Raw genomic sequence first — 18,908 nt, forward strand, 5'->3', positions numbered from 1 at the left:
CTTCAGTTTATTCATTCACAGGTGAGGGATTTGAGGAAAACTGTTCTAATAATTAAAATGGATCTCAATTTTTTTTCTTTCTTTCATTTAGCTCTGCAAATATCAAAAAGCTCAATCAAATGCTGAGATCCCAACAAAATTTAGTTTTGGTTCAGTATTATTCACTGAAAAGCCACCTGCAAATAACACTGTAAAGAGAATTTAAAAATAAAGTGAAAACCCAAAACTTAGAAACAGAAACCCTAAGTCAAGTATTAGATCTACAGTGTTCCAGACTGCAGGAAATTAACTTATCTGGGTATCAGTTGTCTTAACTGTCCACAGGGTATAACTCTCCTACTAAAGAATGGGAAATTCTATAAAAAGAGGAATGAGCTGAAGAAAGGATACTACTATTGGTTTGTTTGTTTGTTTGTTTGTTTGTTTTTGGTAATCTTTGTATAAATGATTCCACTAATGTGCAAGACAGACTGTTTTACAGCATGGCTTTCTGTTTGATAATTACATAATAAAAATAATTTTTAAGTGTTATGGAAAGCAATAATTTTTGGTATATAAAAGCTTATATTCTAAGACATCATAATTTACAAGTCAAATGTACATATGACAAATCTATTTTGGCAGTATTCACTGGTCCACAGAAATTGAGGACCAATTAAAAGTTAGTAACAATGATATCCTCGTATTTAGTCACAAATGTGATCTACACAGTCATCTCAAATTTGGCTTTCTTTACCTATCTTAATGCCATTAATTTGGTTTTAGCCTTCAACTGCATTGCTAGAAAAGAGCAATTGTTAAACTCAGGTTTCAGTAGGCCTGGAGTCAAAGAAGAATTTATTTATTAGAGCCTATTTGTTTTCCTCACACTTTCTTGGTCTGTAGCAGGTCAATCAACACCTCCTTCCTTCACCTGCTTTTCAAAAATAATTTTCTCTTTTGGTAAAATGAAACCAAACTATCTTCTTTACTTACCTTAATGGCATGAAATAGAATAGGGGCCTTTAATTCTGGTTTATATAATTACAAAGCCTTCTGTCTCAGCCTACACAGGCAAAAGGACTGTTGGATAGTCTTCTCTCTACATAAACTCTATTAGGATAGTCTCTTTCCTCTCCTGTCTCCCCTAGTGCCGCCAGCAAAAGGCAGTCTCGAGTCTCGGTACCTCAGATTAAACCGAGGGGTATGGTTTGTGCTCCTCTGCGGCCCCAAGGAATTTCTATTACACAGACTGTTTGCGGTTTGACCCAAAGAGTTTCGTTAGAGAATCACTCCCTTTTGTCCATCTACTTGGCCGGGTTAAAGCATTCATTATATAACCCATAAATGTATGTGCCTTGCAAGAAAAGGCGGAGAGGTGTTAGCTCAAACAATACACACTCGGGAACCCCCGAGTAAACCGCAGATTTATCGGGCGAGGAGCTGGCCCTTCGTAACTCAGTCTTTTCGGACGACGCACTCCTACTGGATCGACGTTGAAAGGTGCTGCTTAGGACGCACTTGTTACCGTTCCTTCAGTTCTTCACATCGACTTCCGACAACTAACTTCTCCACAGGGACCTCACGACAAACGCAAAAAGCGCAGGCCTCTCCCTTCGCGCCAGAGCTTGTGAGGCGGGGCGGGGCGGGTCCTAACCGGCGAGCATGCGCAATGTAGAAGTGACCACAAGAGTGGCCAGTTGCTTAGGCAACGGTCCGCAGCTTCAGAGAGCCGTTAGGGAATTACTCCCCCAGACCCTGAGGTCCGTTTCCTGCATAAACAGCGGCGAAGGGGAAGGCTGTGGCCGCTTTTTCACCAGAGTAGAGTTAGAAGCCTGAAGGAAAATAAGAAGTGAGCCAGAGGGAAAAATTTTCCTAGCCAGAGGAGAGAACGGCGGAGTGGGAAAGGACGACCACGGTATACCGAGAAAAGAGAGTCTGAGGAAAGTTGACATTATGAACTCCTTGTTAATTCCAATTTCTCTTAAAAAAAAAAAAAAAAAAAAAAAGGAGCCAGTTCATAACAACGGGTCTTATCCAAGCAGTGTATAGGGGAGGAATTATTTCCAAATTTACAAGTTCCTGCTAATTTACCATGGGATCAGGTTAACCCCTCTCCAAGTCCTGGCCCAAGAACCTGGTGTTTAAGGCAGAAGTCAATTTGTGGTGTTAGTAATTATTTACAGGGCTTAATTATTAATATATAAAGTTTCGATGAGATTGAGATGACTTGCGGATCACTCAGGAGGTGGGGTATGTGCCTCAGTTTCCCTCAAGATCCGCAGTAGTTCTTTCGTAAATAGTAAAATATTAACACTTTCAAAGATATTCTTATTTAATTTTTGCAAATTTATCTTAAACTAAAATCTTTAAAAGTAATTTGTAATCAATAATTTCTAAAATCAAGTAGTACCCATTGCAAAAAGGGGACCCAAGTCCAAGGGTATGAGTAAGGTTTTAATTTTATGTATATTTGCGTGCTTCTGGCCATCATAAATGCAATCCCATTTTCTTAAAAAGTATAAACGAATTCAAAAGATATAAAAGACAGCATGTAGATTATATTTTTAAAATTGTATCTGTATATTTGTTTTTTGTGTGCATATATTTTTGTCTGTTTTTAATTAGTGTGCTTATTCGTTAGCTATGGCCACTTAGACAAATTGATAAATTACTTTGGCACCACAGTGGTAGATTTTGCTACCAAGTTCTACATCTTTTAACTAGTATTTATACTTGATGTTAAAAAGAAATAGTATGTTCTTATTAAATTTAGCTTTTGTACTGAACAAAGTTTAAGTTTCTAACTCTGCCATTGCCACAAACTAGTTGTATAATCTTGAAGGAGCCACCTAATCTTTGAATATGTTTTCTTCTTTATAAAATGGAGTTAGACTAGATGTTTTTAAAGAGTTTCCCAACTCTAAAATTTAATGATAGGTTTAAAATTGCAGTTTTAAAAAAACTTTTGCCTTGATATTAATCACATTATTATTAAAATAATTTGCAGAGTGGCTTATAGTATAGATACTTGAGAGAATTCTGGATTCTTGGAGAGAGAGAGTGAATAATTAAATAATTCTTAGTATGATACGAACTTTACCTTCTGCCAAGTTATAGGAATCTTTGCAAGTAGAAGATTCTGGTATTGATCCCTCAGCATTTGAAATACATTCTGCCATTTCTCCAACCTAAACTGTCTTGATGAAATATTGGATTGAAACTTCTTTCATACATCTGTTGATGCCAGAATTGAAAAGGAAGGAGAGGCTTACAGTAAAAACTATCATTTAGCATTCTAAAGGATTTTAGCAGCTGCTAATCTTTTACCCCTTAAGCCCTAGATAACTCAAATTCACTTCCATCCTTCCTTTCTCTCTGTACACTTACTCTCTTGGTAACTTTATTCTTTCTTTTGGGCCATTTAATGCAGATGTTGTTCCTTAGAAATTTATTTTAGATTGATTCCTTTCCATTTGTACAATTAGTCCCTCATTACTAATTCCTAGGCTACATCAATAATTTACTGTTTCTTACCATTCCAGTACTTTTTTTTTTTTCCATAAAATACACCCTCATCTAAAAACCAAAAAGGCCAATTCCAAATTCATCCACCACCTGTGAAGGAGATTGGAACAAGAATAACCATTTACAGAGTATCTTTGTGTGAAAGGATCTATTGTAGATACTTTACAAAGGTTGTCTCATTTAATCCTCACAATAACCTTGCCAAGTGAGTAGTAGTATGCCTGTTTAATACAGGCAAGGAAATGGAAACTCAGATATGCTAAGTACCTTTCCCAGAAAAGTGATAGAACAAGATTGGAACCTAAGTTTGTCTGTTCTCATAGTACGTACTTCTGTGTTCTGGACATACTGACTTTAACCAGTATTCCTCCTCCACTCCAGTTTCTTTATTGTTCCCTTTCTTCTATAAATAAGATATATATCGTGCTAATTTCCTAACTCAGTGCCTTTACTTTTTTTATACCTATAGTGTGGGATATCCATTTCCCTCTGTCTACCCTTCAGATCCCATTGAAAATGTTATCTCTTTATGAGGTTTTTCACTTACTATTCCCTGGTCTTTAATTCTGAGATTCAGTTATATTTATATATCATTTTCTCTCCAACTAGATGGTGCACTGTTTGAGGACAGGGATGAATCAAGCCATAACTGTTTTGAATTCCTCCCCCTTCCTCTAGAGTGAGAATGGATTGTAGCAGGCATTCCATTACTTGATAATCATTTAAACTCTTAATATATGTCTTCGCCATAAACTTCATAAGAGATGTTTATGTACCCTAAACTTTGACTTTCTGTTGACTATGTTCTTTACAGCAGAAGAAATGAAGGGATGTGATGTGACGATCTGATTTGTTACAGCCAGGCAATAACTTTTCCTCATCAACATGTTAAAAAATAAGGTACAGTCCTTTCTTAAAACATATACATTGTTTTACTCATGAAATATATTTCAATTCAGCCAGTCAGGATATAAAATATAATTTGCAAACTTTGCTTCAACCAGGAATTGTCAGCAGGAATGGGAGATGCCAAGCGTAGCATGGGAGCAATGGGCAGTTAGATGATAATAGTGATTTGTTGTACTCACAGCAAGCATCTCTTAGCTGCATGGCAATTTTTACTCTGTATAGAAAATGTATTGTTTTCCAGAAAAGTGGTGTATACTTAAATGCAAAGTTCTCTTTAATATAACAGAAGCAAGATTTGCCTGGAGTCTAATTTAATTGTACTGAAACAACATAAGGATTTAGTAATTAAGTGAAAAAAATATTACTATGTTAACATAAATTATGAGACTGGAGTTTGATCTCGCTTAGATAACATTGGGTCAAGCATTCTTATATTTGGTGTAATAAACCATCAAGGTTCAGTAATAAAGCTGCATTTTCTTCTAAATGATATATAATGCTCCTGTATGAAAGGCTTTTTTCCTACTTTTTAGGATCATTCGTCTAAAAAAGATAACTTAGCTGTCACTGCAGTTGCCTTACAAGATCACATTTTACATGATTTTCAACTTGGAAATCTTTCAATAGCTGATCATTCTAAGACAAAGGTACAAAAGAAAGAGAACAGATCCAAATCTCTGAAAAGAGATGCAAAAGCAATAATAGATACTGGACTTAAAAAGACTACACAGGGCCCAAAAGTGGAAGATCCAGAAAAAGAATATGTTCTTGATCCAAAACCTCCGCCATTAACTTTAGGTAAGCTAATCTGGTCATTCAAATTTTGGATTATTAGAGCTAATGATGCTAGTTGAGATTAAAATAACTTTTATGGTACTTAAGTCTTTTAATTCATAACTTTACAGAAAGTTGTGTCTGCACTGAAGTTTAAAAATGATTATGGGCTTAAGGTGAGCAAGAAAAAAATGAAAATGTTAAGTAGAATAACTAAAGATAATAGAATAAAATAAATATCCATCAGTCCATACTGATTGTATTAGTCAGCAAAAGGGGTACTGATGCAAAATACTGGAAATCAGTTGGTTTTTATAATGGGTATTTATTTGGGGTAGAAGCTTACAGTTACCAGGACATAAAGCATAAGTTACTTTCCTCACCAAAGTCTATTGCCACATGTTGGAGCAAGATGGCTACTGGCATCTGCAAGGGTTCAGACTTCCTGGGTTCCTCTCTTCCCCGGGTTTGCTTTTCTCAGGGCTCAGCTACTCTGCTTTCTCCACAAGGCCAGTTGTAGACTTTTGGGCAAATGGCTCATCTCTCTTCCCTGGGCCTCTGCTGTATCTAATCGAGCCTTCTCTCAACTCCTCTGTGTGCTTACTTACCAGGCTCCAACATTAAAACCCCAGCTTTCTTCTCTGTGGTGTGGTTTTCTCTGTGAGTCCCCACCCACCAAGGGGGCAGGAACTCAATGTCCTACAAACATGGTCCAATCAAAGCTTTAATCATTATATAATCAAGTAAAAGGGAAACCTCTGAATCCAATCCATTGTAATATGCCCAGAGAAGCAGACCAGTTTACAAACGTAATCCAATATCTAGTTCTAGAATTCATAAACAATATCAAACTGCTACACTGATAAAAATAAATAATTGAACAATTAAATAAATGATAGAAGGAGCTCCTTGTGGAAAAAAAAATCTAAATTATGTGTATTAGTTGTAACAAGGAATGAGAAAAATTGGTAGATGATTTATACAAGTTCTTTCTAGCCATGAAGAAAAATGCTTGAACTTAGCACAAGGAACTCTTAAAAAGAAATGTTATCATTAACTGAGAATTAAGAAAAAATGTAAATCTGTTTCCTACAGGCTATGCTGTCTCCATCCTTCTTGTTCTTTATGTTAGTGGCTGTTTTAGTTTCCCGGGCTGCTAAGACAAATATCACCAATGGGTTGGTTTAAACAACAAGATTTTACTGACTCACAGTTTGAGAGGCCAAGAGTCCTAAATGAAGACATCAGCAAGATCATGCTTTTCCTGGCATCAGTAGCATTCTGATGACGGCAGTCCTCTGTCACATGGCATTGTCCTCAGGTTCCTCCTGTGGCTTTCTCTGACTGACTGCATCCAAATACCTTCTGCTTAAAAGGACTCCAGTAATATGGATTAAGGCCCACTCTGTCCCATTCTTCACACAGCCACCAAAGCAAACTTTAAACATGTAAATCATATCATGTTTCTTTTCTATAGAAAACCTTCCTTTTGCCCCTCGATGCACTTTAGAATAAAATCCTAAAGATTTTATAGGCTCTGCTTCCTGCCTGCTCTTCCGACCGTATTTCACTTCATTGCCCACCCCTCTTTGTTCCCTAAGCTCCAGCCATTTTGCCTTTCTAGTCGTTAAACGTGCCAAGCTTATACCCACATAGGTCTTTGTGCCAGCATCCCCTCTCCCTGGAATGTTCATTGATTGTCACATAGCTGACTCCATCTCATGATAGTATCTCAGCTCAAAAGGGGTTATAGTGTGTGGGAGATAAGAAGAAAAAGAAAGGAAAGTGCCAAAAGGTAAAAGCATCTTTATAGTAATGTACGATAACACTTATAAGAAACAGTATGAATAGAAACTAGTACTCCACAGTTCACTCTGATTTGGATTAATTATATTCAAACATTCTGTAAAATGCTCCTGCACAGAAAGTTCTTTACCAGTTTCCAAGGTTGTTTTTGTTGATATTTCAATGATTTCTTTTTGTTTAATGGCAATTTTGCTAATTAAAAATCTTGAATCTACCCATCAAACTAAGAGTGTCAGCCTTCTTAAGAGGGTCTATTAAATTTCAAAATTAAAGTTTCTGTGGTAACTTTGGCCAAATGGTTTAAGACATTGGAGAAAAAAATGTGTAATTTCTCTAAATATCACACACACACGAAAGGCTTCAGAAATATTTTATTTAAAAACATTATTTCTATATACTTTATTAGGTGTCTGTTCTGTGCCAGGCATTGAACTATGGCCTCTGATATTTCATTTGGTTAGAAACATAAAAAACTAAAAGCAAAAAGCTTGAGGAGTCTGGTAGATTTGGAAGCAAATGGATTAAGTATTATGCCTAATGCTAACTCAAATCACTAATAACTGAAATTTTATAATGTTCTATACTATTTAGGAGAAAAAATATCAGATTTTTTCCATTTTTTGGCAAATGCCATCATTATTAGTTATTCAAACATTGGCTTCATTGTCATTGTTTTATTTGTCTTTTAGGAGTAAATATGAATATAACCAATTATTTTTGTAAGCCTCCCCTTTAGGGTGGGACTGGGAAGTCTCAAGAACACAGAATCATACTATCATCATTGGTCCATACAGGCCCTGCTTTTATCTTATTATTTTTCTCATTCATACCATATGCTCGATCTCATGCTCCCTCTGCTGTACCATTCCCTCTGATATATGGTCTTTTACTCTATCTTCACCGTATATTAGCTGTGGACCCTTGAAAAATACATTGTGTTGTCTTGTCAATTTTATACTTTTATAGAAATTGCATAATACAATTTATAATACAAATCTCATACATAGTACAATTTATACATAATACAATTAATGCTACAAATCTTCACTTTCTTTTTTTACTGAAGTCATATATTTGAGCTTTAGGCACATGATACATAAAACTAGGTGTGCTAGCAGTGCTTCTCACTGCTATGTAGTATGCCATTAAAATCATACATAGCATATTTCATAGCATATCCAGTTCTCTAGTGTTGGACATAAATTGCTTCCAACTCTTGGTTACTGCAAAAACTGTGATGAACATCTTTTTACTCATTTCCCATAGAAGGGTACAAGAATTTCTCTATAGTATACTGTATTTGTTTTAGTTTGCTAGTCTGTTGAAATGCAATATACCAGAAATGGGGTTGGCTTTTACAATGGGGATTTATTTGCTTACACAATTTTGAGACTATGAAAATATCCAAACCAAGGCATCATCAGGAGATGCTTTCTCCCCAGGGATAGGCTGTTAGAGATCCTGGCAAGGCACACGGCGGCATCTGCTGATCTCTCCCTTCTCCTCTAGGTTCTTTGCTTCAGCTCCTAGCTTCCTCTGGCTTTCTCACTCAGCTTCTGTGTCTTTCTCCCTGTATTCATCCTGTTTATAAAGGACTACAGAAAGAGGATTAAGACCCACCCTGGGCCAGGTCTTACTGAAGTAACCTAATCAAAAGGCCCTTAACTGAAACAGCCTAATTAAAACATCCCACCTACAATAGGTTTTCACCCACAGGAATGGATTAGCTTTAAGAACATGGGAAACGGACTTTGGCCCAGTGGTTAGGGCGTCCGTCTACCATATGGGAGGTCCGCGGTTCAAACCCCGGGCCTCCTTGACCCGTGTGGTGCTGGCCATGCGCAGTGCTGATGCGCGCAAGGAGTGCCTTGCCACGCAAGGGTGTCCCCCGCGTGGGGGAGCCCCACGCGCAAGGAGTGCGCCCGTGAGGAAAGCTGCCCAGCGTGAAAAGAAAGTGCAGCCTGCCCAGGAATGGTGCCGCCCACACTTCCCGTACCGCTGACGACAACAGAAGCGGACAAAGAAACAAGACGCAGCAAATAGACACCAAGAACAGACAACCAGACAACCAGGGGAGGGGGGGAAATTAAATAAATAAATAAATAAAACTTTTAAAAAAATAAATAAATAACATGATCTTCTGGGGTACACACAGTCTCAAACTACCACAGTAGTCTAGGTATGTACATACGTGAATCCTCTAAATTCTTTCAAATTCTACTTTCCTGAATGACTGCCTCAGTTTATTCTCTGAACCATCAGTTCATAAGGGAAACGTTTCCTCACATTCTCCCCGACAGGTGGTATTTACTCTCTTTTGAGCTTTTGTATAATTGATATGAATGGGATTCTCATTTTAATTTGCATTTTCTAATTACTAATGAGGTTGAGCCATAAGCTCTTAACTATTGTCTATAAATACTTTTACTCTTGAGTTTTCAGTCTTTTTTAATGATTTGCTTGAGTTCTTTGTCTATTCTACATAGTAATACCTTGTTAATACAACCACTAAAAATGTCCTCTGATTTTTCACTATCTTTTATTTGTTATTTTATATTAAATCAATAATAAATTTAATGGATTTAACTGCTTATTGTTAAATTCATCAGGTTTTCCCATTATTATTTGCGTTTTGGAGAATTTAAGATCCTTCCGCATTCTGAGATCGAAAGATTCTCTAGTGTTTTCTTTATTTAGCTTTAAAGTTGTGCCTTCCACATTTAGACTTTTAATGCTATCATAGTTTGATTTGCAAATGATATGGGAAAAGTTAATTGGTATGAAAAATTAAGTTAGGTTATTCCTTCAAACTGTAATCTGTTCTCTTGTCACTGATCTGTGGCACCAACTTTTGCACATACCAAGTTTCTGTATTTATAAATGAGTGTGTGTGTTTTGGAGATTCTATTTCTATGTCATCATCTCACCATTTTAATTAATATAAGTTTGTAAGATGTTTTAATATCTGGTAGGAGAAGACCTCCTTATTTCCTCTAAAATTGTCTTATTTCCCACATTAAATCCTGCTGGAATTTTCTTTTTAATTGTATTAATTTATAGATTGGAAGAAGTGACATTTTACAATGCTGTCATCTCATCCACATGTACAGTATCTGACTTTATTTTATTCTTTAACTCTTTGACTTTAGGGTTTTCTAGGTAAATCATTCGATCACCTGTGAATGATAATTTTTGCCTTTTCTCCTGAACAGTGTTGAATAAGAATTGTAATTCCTGACACACCTATCTTCTTCTTGACCCAAACTTTTAAATTTCTCAGTGTTTCTGATGTTTGTTTTGTTTTGTTTGCTCATAGGTAGATGGCCTTTATCTAACGAAGGAAGTTCCCTTTTAACAAGTTTCTAAGAATTTTTTAGTCATAAATAGATGTACTTTATCAGATGTCTTTTTGCAACTATCATGATGATCATCATGTTTGTGATTTTTCTCCTTTAGTTCATTTATGTAGTAATTTACATTGATAGACTCTCTGATGTTGAATCTTCTGTTTGCACCTTGCATAAACAGAGGATTTTTAAATCCTCTGTTGGATTCTGATAAGCAATACTTTTTCAAGATGTTTATATCTATAGCCATAAGTGATACTCGACTTTGATTGTTCTTGCACTGTCTCTATCTGGTTTTATTATCAAGGTGATAATTGCTTCATAAAATAAGTGGAAAGTTTTTCCTCATATTCAATATTCTGGAACAATTTGTATGAAATAGGGATAATTTGTCCCTTATAAGTTAGGGACAAATCATTTATAATAAAATCATTTGGACCTGAAACAGACTTTTCCTTATATATCACTGTGAGTTGCATGCCCATTTATAGTCTAAAACGTGGCAAAGTAATATGCTTAAATCAGTCATGAGTCACCCCTCCAAGTGAGCACATTTCTGCCCAAACAATAATGTGATTCTATTAGCAAGATGAGAAAAGGACTATAAGTTCTGCTATGGTCGGAGAGGGTAATTTTACTGGTCATTGCAAGTTTTCTACTTCTTCTTGTGATAATTTTAATATTTATGTATTTTCCATAAGAAATTTATTAATCTCAGTTAGATTTCCAAATGTATTGGGAATATATTTGTTCTTAATGTTGTTGCCATTTTTAAAAAGTCTTATATTTATGGCTGTTTGCCTTCTTTGTATTATGTATTTTGTTTACGTTTTCCTTTCTTTTTATCTTGACCAGTTTTGTTAGCAGTCTCTTCATCAGAGAACTAATTCATTTCTGGTACAGGTTTTATTTTCTTTTTTTGTTTCTATTTTATTGATATCCTGCCCTTATCTTTTTTTTTCTTCCTGCTCTCATCTTTATTCCCTTTCCGCTTCTTTAATTGGGTGTATTTCTTTTTCTAACTTTGTGAGTTAAACACTTAGTTCATTCATGCCCAAATTTTCTTACTTTTTGAAAGCTGTGTTCAGAATTTCCCACAAACTACTAGAAATTTCCCACAAGCTGCCTTTTAAGCTCTAACCCATAAATTGTCTTGTAGTGCTTTCATAGACATTCAGCTCTCAGTACTATACTTTTTAATTTTCTTTTTGATTTTTTCTTTAATTCAAGTTCATGAATCAGATTTATTTTCTGACTTAGGTTTTTGTTTCATAGTTGTAGTTAAAGTTCTGCCTTTGTTATTGCTATTTTAAAATAAACTTTTTATTTTGGAGTAATTTTAGATGCATAGAAAAGTTGTAAAGGTAGTACAGAGTTTTTATTATACCCAGCTCCCCCTACTATTAACATTTATCTTATCATGGTACATTTGTGAAAATTAAAAACCCAACATTGGTACATTTACTCTTTACTAAACTCCAGACTTTATCTGGATTTCACCAGTTTTGCCATAATGTCTTTTTCTGTTCCAAAATCCAGTCCAGATTGCCACATTTTACTTGGTTGTCATGTCTCCTTATTCTCCTATATGTCTATGACAGTTTCTCAGTCTCCCCTTGTTTCTCACGGTCTTGACACTTTTGAGACATACTACTCTATCGTTTTGTAGGATTCCTCTCATTTGTCAAATGAGTGGGTTTTATGGGGAAAATATCAAGGAGCTGAAGTGCTCTAGTCATCATATTTTATTAGGGGTATGTGATATCAACATGACTTGTCACATTGTAAACTTCATCTCTTGGTTAAGGCAGTATGGTGCTTTGAAGTTGTATGTACCCTGTTCTTATGAGTGTGAATACATTTTGATGAGGTTGCTTCAGTTAAGGTGTGGCCCAGCCCAAACAGAATGGGTCTTAATCCTTTAACTAGAGTCCTTTATAAGAGAATGAAATTCAGACAGAAAGAAGTCACAGGAAACAAGAAGCTGAAACAGAACCCAAAAGAGAAGGAAAAGACCAGGGGATTCCACCACGTGCCTTATCATGTGACAGAGGAATCAAGGTTCACTGACAGCTGGCCCCAGAATACCACAGTCTTCAGGGAGAAAGCATTGCCTTGATGATGCCTTGATTTGAACATTTTCCCACCCTCAAAACCATGAGCAAATAACTTCCCATCATTTAATCTGACTCATTTCAGGATATTTGCTTAAGCAGAATACAAAACTAAACATGTGTTTTTGTCAGATTTCTTTACTGAAAAGGTACTATTTTCCCCCTTCCATAGTCTGTTCTTTGGAAATTAGTCACTAATTCTACCCCGCTTTCAAAGGGAAGAGGGCTAACTCTTAAGAGTGGCGTATCTACATATTTTATTTGGATTTCTTCTGTAAGGAAGATTTGTTTTTTCCCCCCCCCCCCCCATTTATTTATTTATTCATTCACTTATTTATACCAGTACAGATTCACGTATATTTATTTGATACTTTAGGTTATAATCCAATACTGTTATTTATTTTGTTGCTAACCTTTGACCATTAGAAGCTCTTTCCAATCTTTTTTTTTTCTTTTTTTTTTTTTTTTTCTGAGTGCTTCCTTACTTTCTGGCACTACTGCAAGATGCTCCAGACTCATCTGTGTTTCCCTCCTCCAGCCTAGAATCAGTCACTTCTCCAACGAGCCCTTCCTTGTTCCTTTCATTGGAGAATGGGATTTAGAAACCAAGATCTGGGTGCTGGGTGTGTTGTTGATTTTAAATATTTTTGCATTGTGGTCAGATAACACTGCAGTTTGGTAAAATCTGTCATTACAATTATTTATCTATTACTCCTGCTAGGTCTCACTTCTGGTTATTTTATAAATATATTCAATGCCATGTTTCAGTGATAGGAGAAATGTGGGACAATATAGAGCCCGGCAGGAGCAGACTATAAAAAGAAGTTTGGATTGTATTCCAGTGCTGTTGCAGGCACTTAAAGAACTTTACAAGCAGGAGTGATGCTAACTCTCTTATGTTACAACCAGCTTGATTGCATCACTCCCTTGTTTAAAAACTTTTAGTGTTTTATTGGTGCCTTTAAGATAAAGTCCAGATTTTTTTTTGCACACACCTGATCCAGCTTCTCTTACCTCTCCAGCTCAAGTACCACTGTTTCTTTGACTGTAGCTTCTTTAGTCATACTGGTCTTTCAGTTACTCAACAGGCTGTGAACTCTTTCATCTTTTTCACATCTTTTTCCTTTATCTGGAAAACTCTTCCCTCTCCTCTTTACCCCACAGGTCTCCACTTAAATGTCACTTTGATCAGTGTCACTTTCCTGACCCCCAAATTTACATCTTCTGATATGAGTTCCCAAGCATGCTGCATGTCATTCTTATAACATTTATCACACTGTATTACTTTATTTTTAATCAAAGTTGTGCATGTATGTAGTTTTAAAAGTTAAATCTATGAGGATTATAACAAAAAATATATAATTCCTCTGCCCCATCTTTGACACTATCCTGAAGCAATCATTTTCAAAACCTTAAAATTTTTTCCTGATATTTTCCTTAATATTTATAAATAACATACTCATACTGCTATTTCTTTAATTTTCAGTTCTAGACAATGCATTTTGACTTCTTATTGTAGAAAGTAAAGATTTAGCATCATACATTTTCATCTCTCCTCTACCTACACATACCACTTTCCCACCCTCCCCAAATATTCCATTATAGTTTTCATAACTTATGGTTAGATCAACACTGTTATAGCTCTGTGAATATCGTTCACTGCTGAGCAATCTAGTATTCTATGATTATAGTTCCTTTCTCATAAACCTTTTTTAATTTCCTTGATATTAATCTTGTTTGTTTTTCAGCTTATTTTTATCTGTCATAACTATTTCATACCACAAAAATCCCTTAGAGGTATAAATATTCTCTCAATACATTAAAATACTCTAATGTTTGAGTTTTGTCTTCTTGAAAACATTCTTTCTGGAACCCTCCATAACTCTGGACTTGCTTTCTCGGGCCGCTGCAGAGCTGTCAACCTAGGATCTCTATTTTAGCTTCATCCTGAAATTCCCTTTGTCTTTCTTTTGTTTTAGATCCTCTTCCTCCCTTTTTCCATGACTTCCTTTTAGTATACTCCCTCATTTCAGTAAAGTACCTTCTCTAGTAGCTTCCTGAGAAAAATACATAGGAGATAAATTTCAGGGCTTATATTTCTAAAGAGATTATTCTACTTTCAGATTTGATTGATATGAAATTTTGAATTAGAAGTCAAATTTTCCTTCTCTGAACTTTGAAAGTACTGTTTTTATTGCCTTCTAGTGTTTGTGTTGCTACACATAGTCCTGAAGACATTATGATTCGTGATTCCTGGGGTCCTTGTTTGAGACCTAGTTTGTTTGTTTTTCTTTCCTTAAAAGCTTTCCAGATCTATCTTTTGTCTCTACTGTTCTGAAATTTCACAATGATGGAACTTGGTGTATTTTTTTTCATTTATTGTGCTGATACTTGATGAATTCTCTCAAATTAGAAACTCATGTCCTCACTTCTGGGATATGTTTTGGATTATTTCCTTTAACATTTACCTTTTCGTTTTCTCTGTGTACTTTCCAGAAAGCCTATTGTTAGGGGTCAGACTTCCTAGACTGATACTTTAATTCTCTTATTTTCTATCTTCTATACCTTTTTTTTCTACTTTCTGTGAGGTTATCTTAACTTTCTCTTCTAGTCTTTGCATTGACTTTCTCATTCTGCTATAAAATTTTGAATTTTCAAGAGCTCTTTTTTTGTGGTCTTTGTGTTCCTTTGTGATAGCTTCCAGTTCTTGTTTCATGGATGTAACTATTTAATTTATATCTCTGAAGATATCCTTTTAGGTCAATGCCTTTTATTCATTTACTGTTCTATTTGGGTTTGGAGGAAGTAGTGGAAGTTGTTACACAAGTTCCAACCAGCATTTTGTCCTAGTATACTGTGGCTCCTCTTTCAAAGTCAGTGTTTCCTGATGGATTTTAAAAACTATGTTTTACCCAGAGTAGACATGTGGTGGATACTCACATAATGTTGAATTAAGGAATTTATCTGGATAGTAATTTTAAGTCATGAGAATTTTCAGCAGGGGAAGAGCATTATTGATAGACCCTTTACAAAGGTAGCAGAGACAAGATAAATTGGAAGCAGGCAATGCTGAAGATTGGAAGAAAAGCTGTATGAGAAATGATGAGGACCTGGCTAATGTATTTGAAAAATTAGTAATCTGCAAATTTTATCTATAAAATTGAATGTTAATCCCATTCCCTTTATAGAATTATTATGAAAATGACTTAAGATATGGGAAAATTCTTTGTAGATGAAAACAGAAAACATCATTGTAAATATAAGGAATTATTATCACTAACTTCTATGCCCCTGTTGAAAAGCACCATTCTATATATTATAAAATATAAAATTATGTAATATAAATGTATTGCTTTAATATTTGTTCACAAAGTAATAGCATTAAATTATATGATTGCCATATTCTAAAATATATCTTACCTCATATTTTGTATTGTTTTAACTTTAGCACAGAAGTTGGGCCTATTTGAACTTCCTCCATTGCCACTATCAACAGATGAATGGGAAAAAGTGAAACAAAGATCCATCACTCAAGGGGATTCTATACAGCCATGTCCAATATGTAAAGAAGAATTTGGACTTCATCCCCAGGTGTTTAGCATGAAGAAGATAGCTAAATAAGTTTAGTGAATTGGTTTCTAGTGACACTGATTTAGAGTTTATAAAATATTTCAGGTTTCTTCTTTCCAGTTTCATACTCTTGTGTGACCCTAAAATACTAACATGTCCATTGCCATTAATCAAAATATTTGTGTGAGAAAGCATTAAAGAGTTTTGTTTATTTACCAAATGACATTTGCAAATACAAAAGAAATGCTAGTCCTAAACAGTTGAAAAGTGAGGGAAACAACTGATGAGAAAATATTTTTATGCCAATGTAGGAAGGAAGAAAACAAAAAGGAAATTTTAAGTTGCTTTGTGATTGAAATAAAAGAACAAAATATAATTGAATATCTTCAAAGAATTTGTGGAAGAATCTTTAAGAAAAGTAAAATCTTTTAATAATATTTGTGTGTGAAACTATTCCATAGTAAAATTGGTGATAAAAACCTGGGTTTATAGATAATATGTAATCTATAATATAGGTATTTTCTGTACATACTTTATCTGCAGAACTAAATTAGGGACATTTATAGTCTTAGAATTTTTTTAGAGCAATTTCCCACAATTTGTAGCATTATGCTTGCAACATTACAGTCACTCAGTTATTTGTTGAAAAAATACAGAAAATATAGTTCAAACCATCCTTAGAATTTGTAGTCTGGGAACCCGAAGGTTTAATTACTGCCCTAGTATTTAAACTCTCACACTTAATTTGTTTTGATAAGTTTCGTCATTAACAAGTATGTTCACAGTCATAAAATGTTGTGGGTTTTTTTACTAGTTCAAATTCCCAAGTTATTTTAAACATAGTTATTATATCCTAGTTCTCTGTTAGGACCTAATCTTACATATGTGAAAATTGGATATTTTGGTAAGATTTTAACTCTCAAACCACAGAATTGCTATTTAGGATAAATGTAGAATTTTAGTGTAGTAAAGAGTTAATAAAGCTGCAATGAATCTTTCTGGTCTCAACAAACTCTTCATTATATTTATCCCCAATAAATGAAGAATGAAGACTTAAACTTGAATATCTTAGGAGGATCAGGGAGCATTTTTTATAACTTTTTCACTAAATTCTATTCTTGTTTGTTTATAAATATGGACACTATTCTGTTTATTTTGCACATCTAGCTATTGTTCCCTTTTTAGATTTTTCTGTAGTTATAAACAACACTTGGTATTTTCCCAACATTTAATGATTTCAGAGTGCCTTCAATTAATAACATATATCTCTGAGGTAAGTTTTATACCCACTTAACAGATGCGGAAATAAACAATTCAAATGATTTGTTTGGCCAACTCAGGAATTCCAGTTGGAATTTAATCTTAACTTTTAGGACATTTTTAGTGTATTACTGCCACTTATTAATAAAAGTACAATATTTTAAATATATAGAATATAATTTTATTCAATACAGATCATCAAATATGTTGATAAAATACTTTGAAAGATTATTCTATAAAAAATATTTTAAAAATTGTTATTACTGGTTAAATGGTGATAATATAAAGGATATTACTGAGTTTATCCAATTTAGACTTAATTGTTGGCAACACATTTCAAGAAAGGGTTTTAGAACTTTCTGAGTTCTTTTTATTTCAACATTCTTCTTTTCTTCCCTTTTAAGAAAAAGTATATATTGCATGAAGGCAGGTGGTATGGTCACTTTAAAAACTGGTAAGTTTAGCAAGAGTCTGCCTAGGTATCTAAGATTTAAATTTTAACCAGCGAGTGTTAAAGAATGCAGTCATTTAAGTAAGATTCTTGGCAAAAATGGGAAATGCCTTTGCCCACCCACATACCCCCTTCCTTAGTCCCACAAGCTTCCTTAACTTTCTTCTCTTGAAGAAGGAAAAGAAATGTCACAGTAGCTGAAAGCTTTTTCCTTCAGCTGGCTGCTAGCCATGGATCCTTTGTGTTGGCCAGCTCAATAGCACACACTGGTTGTTCTGGTTTCACTCTTTCCTTCATTTATCCCCTACAGACGAACTATCTTTTTTTTTTAATTAGTTTATTTAAGAATATCACTTATACATAAACATAGATAAACAATAAGTGTATAATAATAGTTGTGAACTTACAAAACAAAGATATATAACATCATACAGGACTCTGATAACTCACCCTACCACCAATAACTTGCATTGTTGTTAAGCCTTTTTAACTAATGATTAAAGAGCATTGTCAAAATATTGCTACTAACCAAAGTATTTTCTGCAACAACCCTATTATTATTTTTATATCATTTATATATGAACATACATAAATAATTAAGTATATAGTAAAAGTTGTGAACTTACAAAGCAAACATGCATAACATCATAGAGGGGTCCCATACATCAACACTCCACCAACACCTTGCATTGTCATGAGATGTTTGTTACAAATTATGAAAGAATATTGTCAAAATCTTACTACTAATCATAGTCCTTATCTTACATTTGGTGTGTATTTCCCCCAACCAACCCTGTTTTTTTTTAATATTTTTTTTATGAAAGAAGTTGTAAACTTATAAAACAATCATGCACATATGTAGAATTCCCAAACAATACCCACCCATCAACACATCAAACTGTGGTGGAACATTTGCTATAGATAAGGTAATATCATCTGATTGTTATCATGTCCATAGTGTACATTTGGCTCATATTTTCCTTACTGCCTTATTATCAACAAAGTACATCTTTGGCATAGGTGCAAGAATATTACATTATTACTGTTACCCACAGTCCATAGGTCACTCCAGTTGTATTTTTCCCATGCTTCTCCACATTCCCAACACCCTGCAGTAGTGATGTATAAGTGCTCTAGCTCACAAAGGACACTCTTGCATCTGTACCATCA

The 18,908-nt window shown here is 34.6% G+C and overlaps 1 protein-coding gene across 1 annotated transcript in view; it reads left to right on the forward strand.

The window, feature by feature from the left end:
* The first annotated feature begins 1,704 nt into the window (after positions 1 to 1,704).
* RNF32 (ring finger protein 32) overlaps positions 1,705 to 18,908 on the forward strand; it is a 50,102-nt gene continuing 32,898 nt past the window's right edge. The window contains exons 1-3 of the mRNA XM_071215375.1: positions 1,705 to 4,407; positions 4,950 to 5,214; positions 15,906 to 16,048. Coding sequence (XP_071071476.1) covers positions 4,393 to 4,407; positions 4,950 to 5,214; positions 15,906 to 16,048 — 423 coding nt within the window. The 5' untranslated portion in view covers positions 1,705 to 4,392. The remainder of the gene's footprint in view (positions 4,408 to 4,949; positions 5,215 to 15,905; positions 16,049 to 18,908) is intronic.

This window comes from Dasypus novemcinctus, chromosome 5 (assembly GCF_030445035.2).
Source record: "Dasypus novemcinctus isolate mDasNov1 chromosome 5, mDasNov1.1.hap2, whole genome shotgun sequence".
Lineage (NCBI taxonomy): Eukaryota > Metazoa > Chordata > Mammalia > Cingulata > Dasypodidae > Dasypus > Dasypus novemcinctus.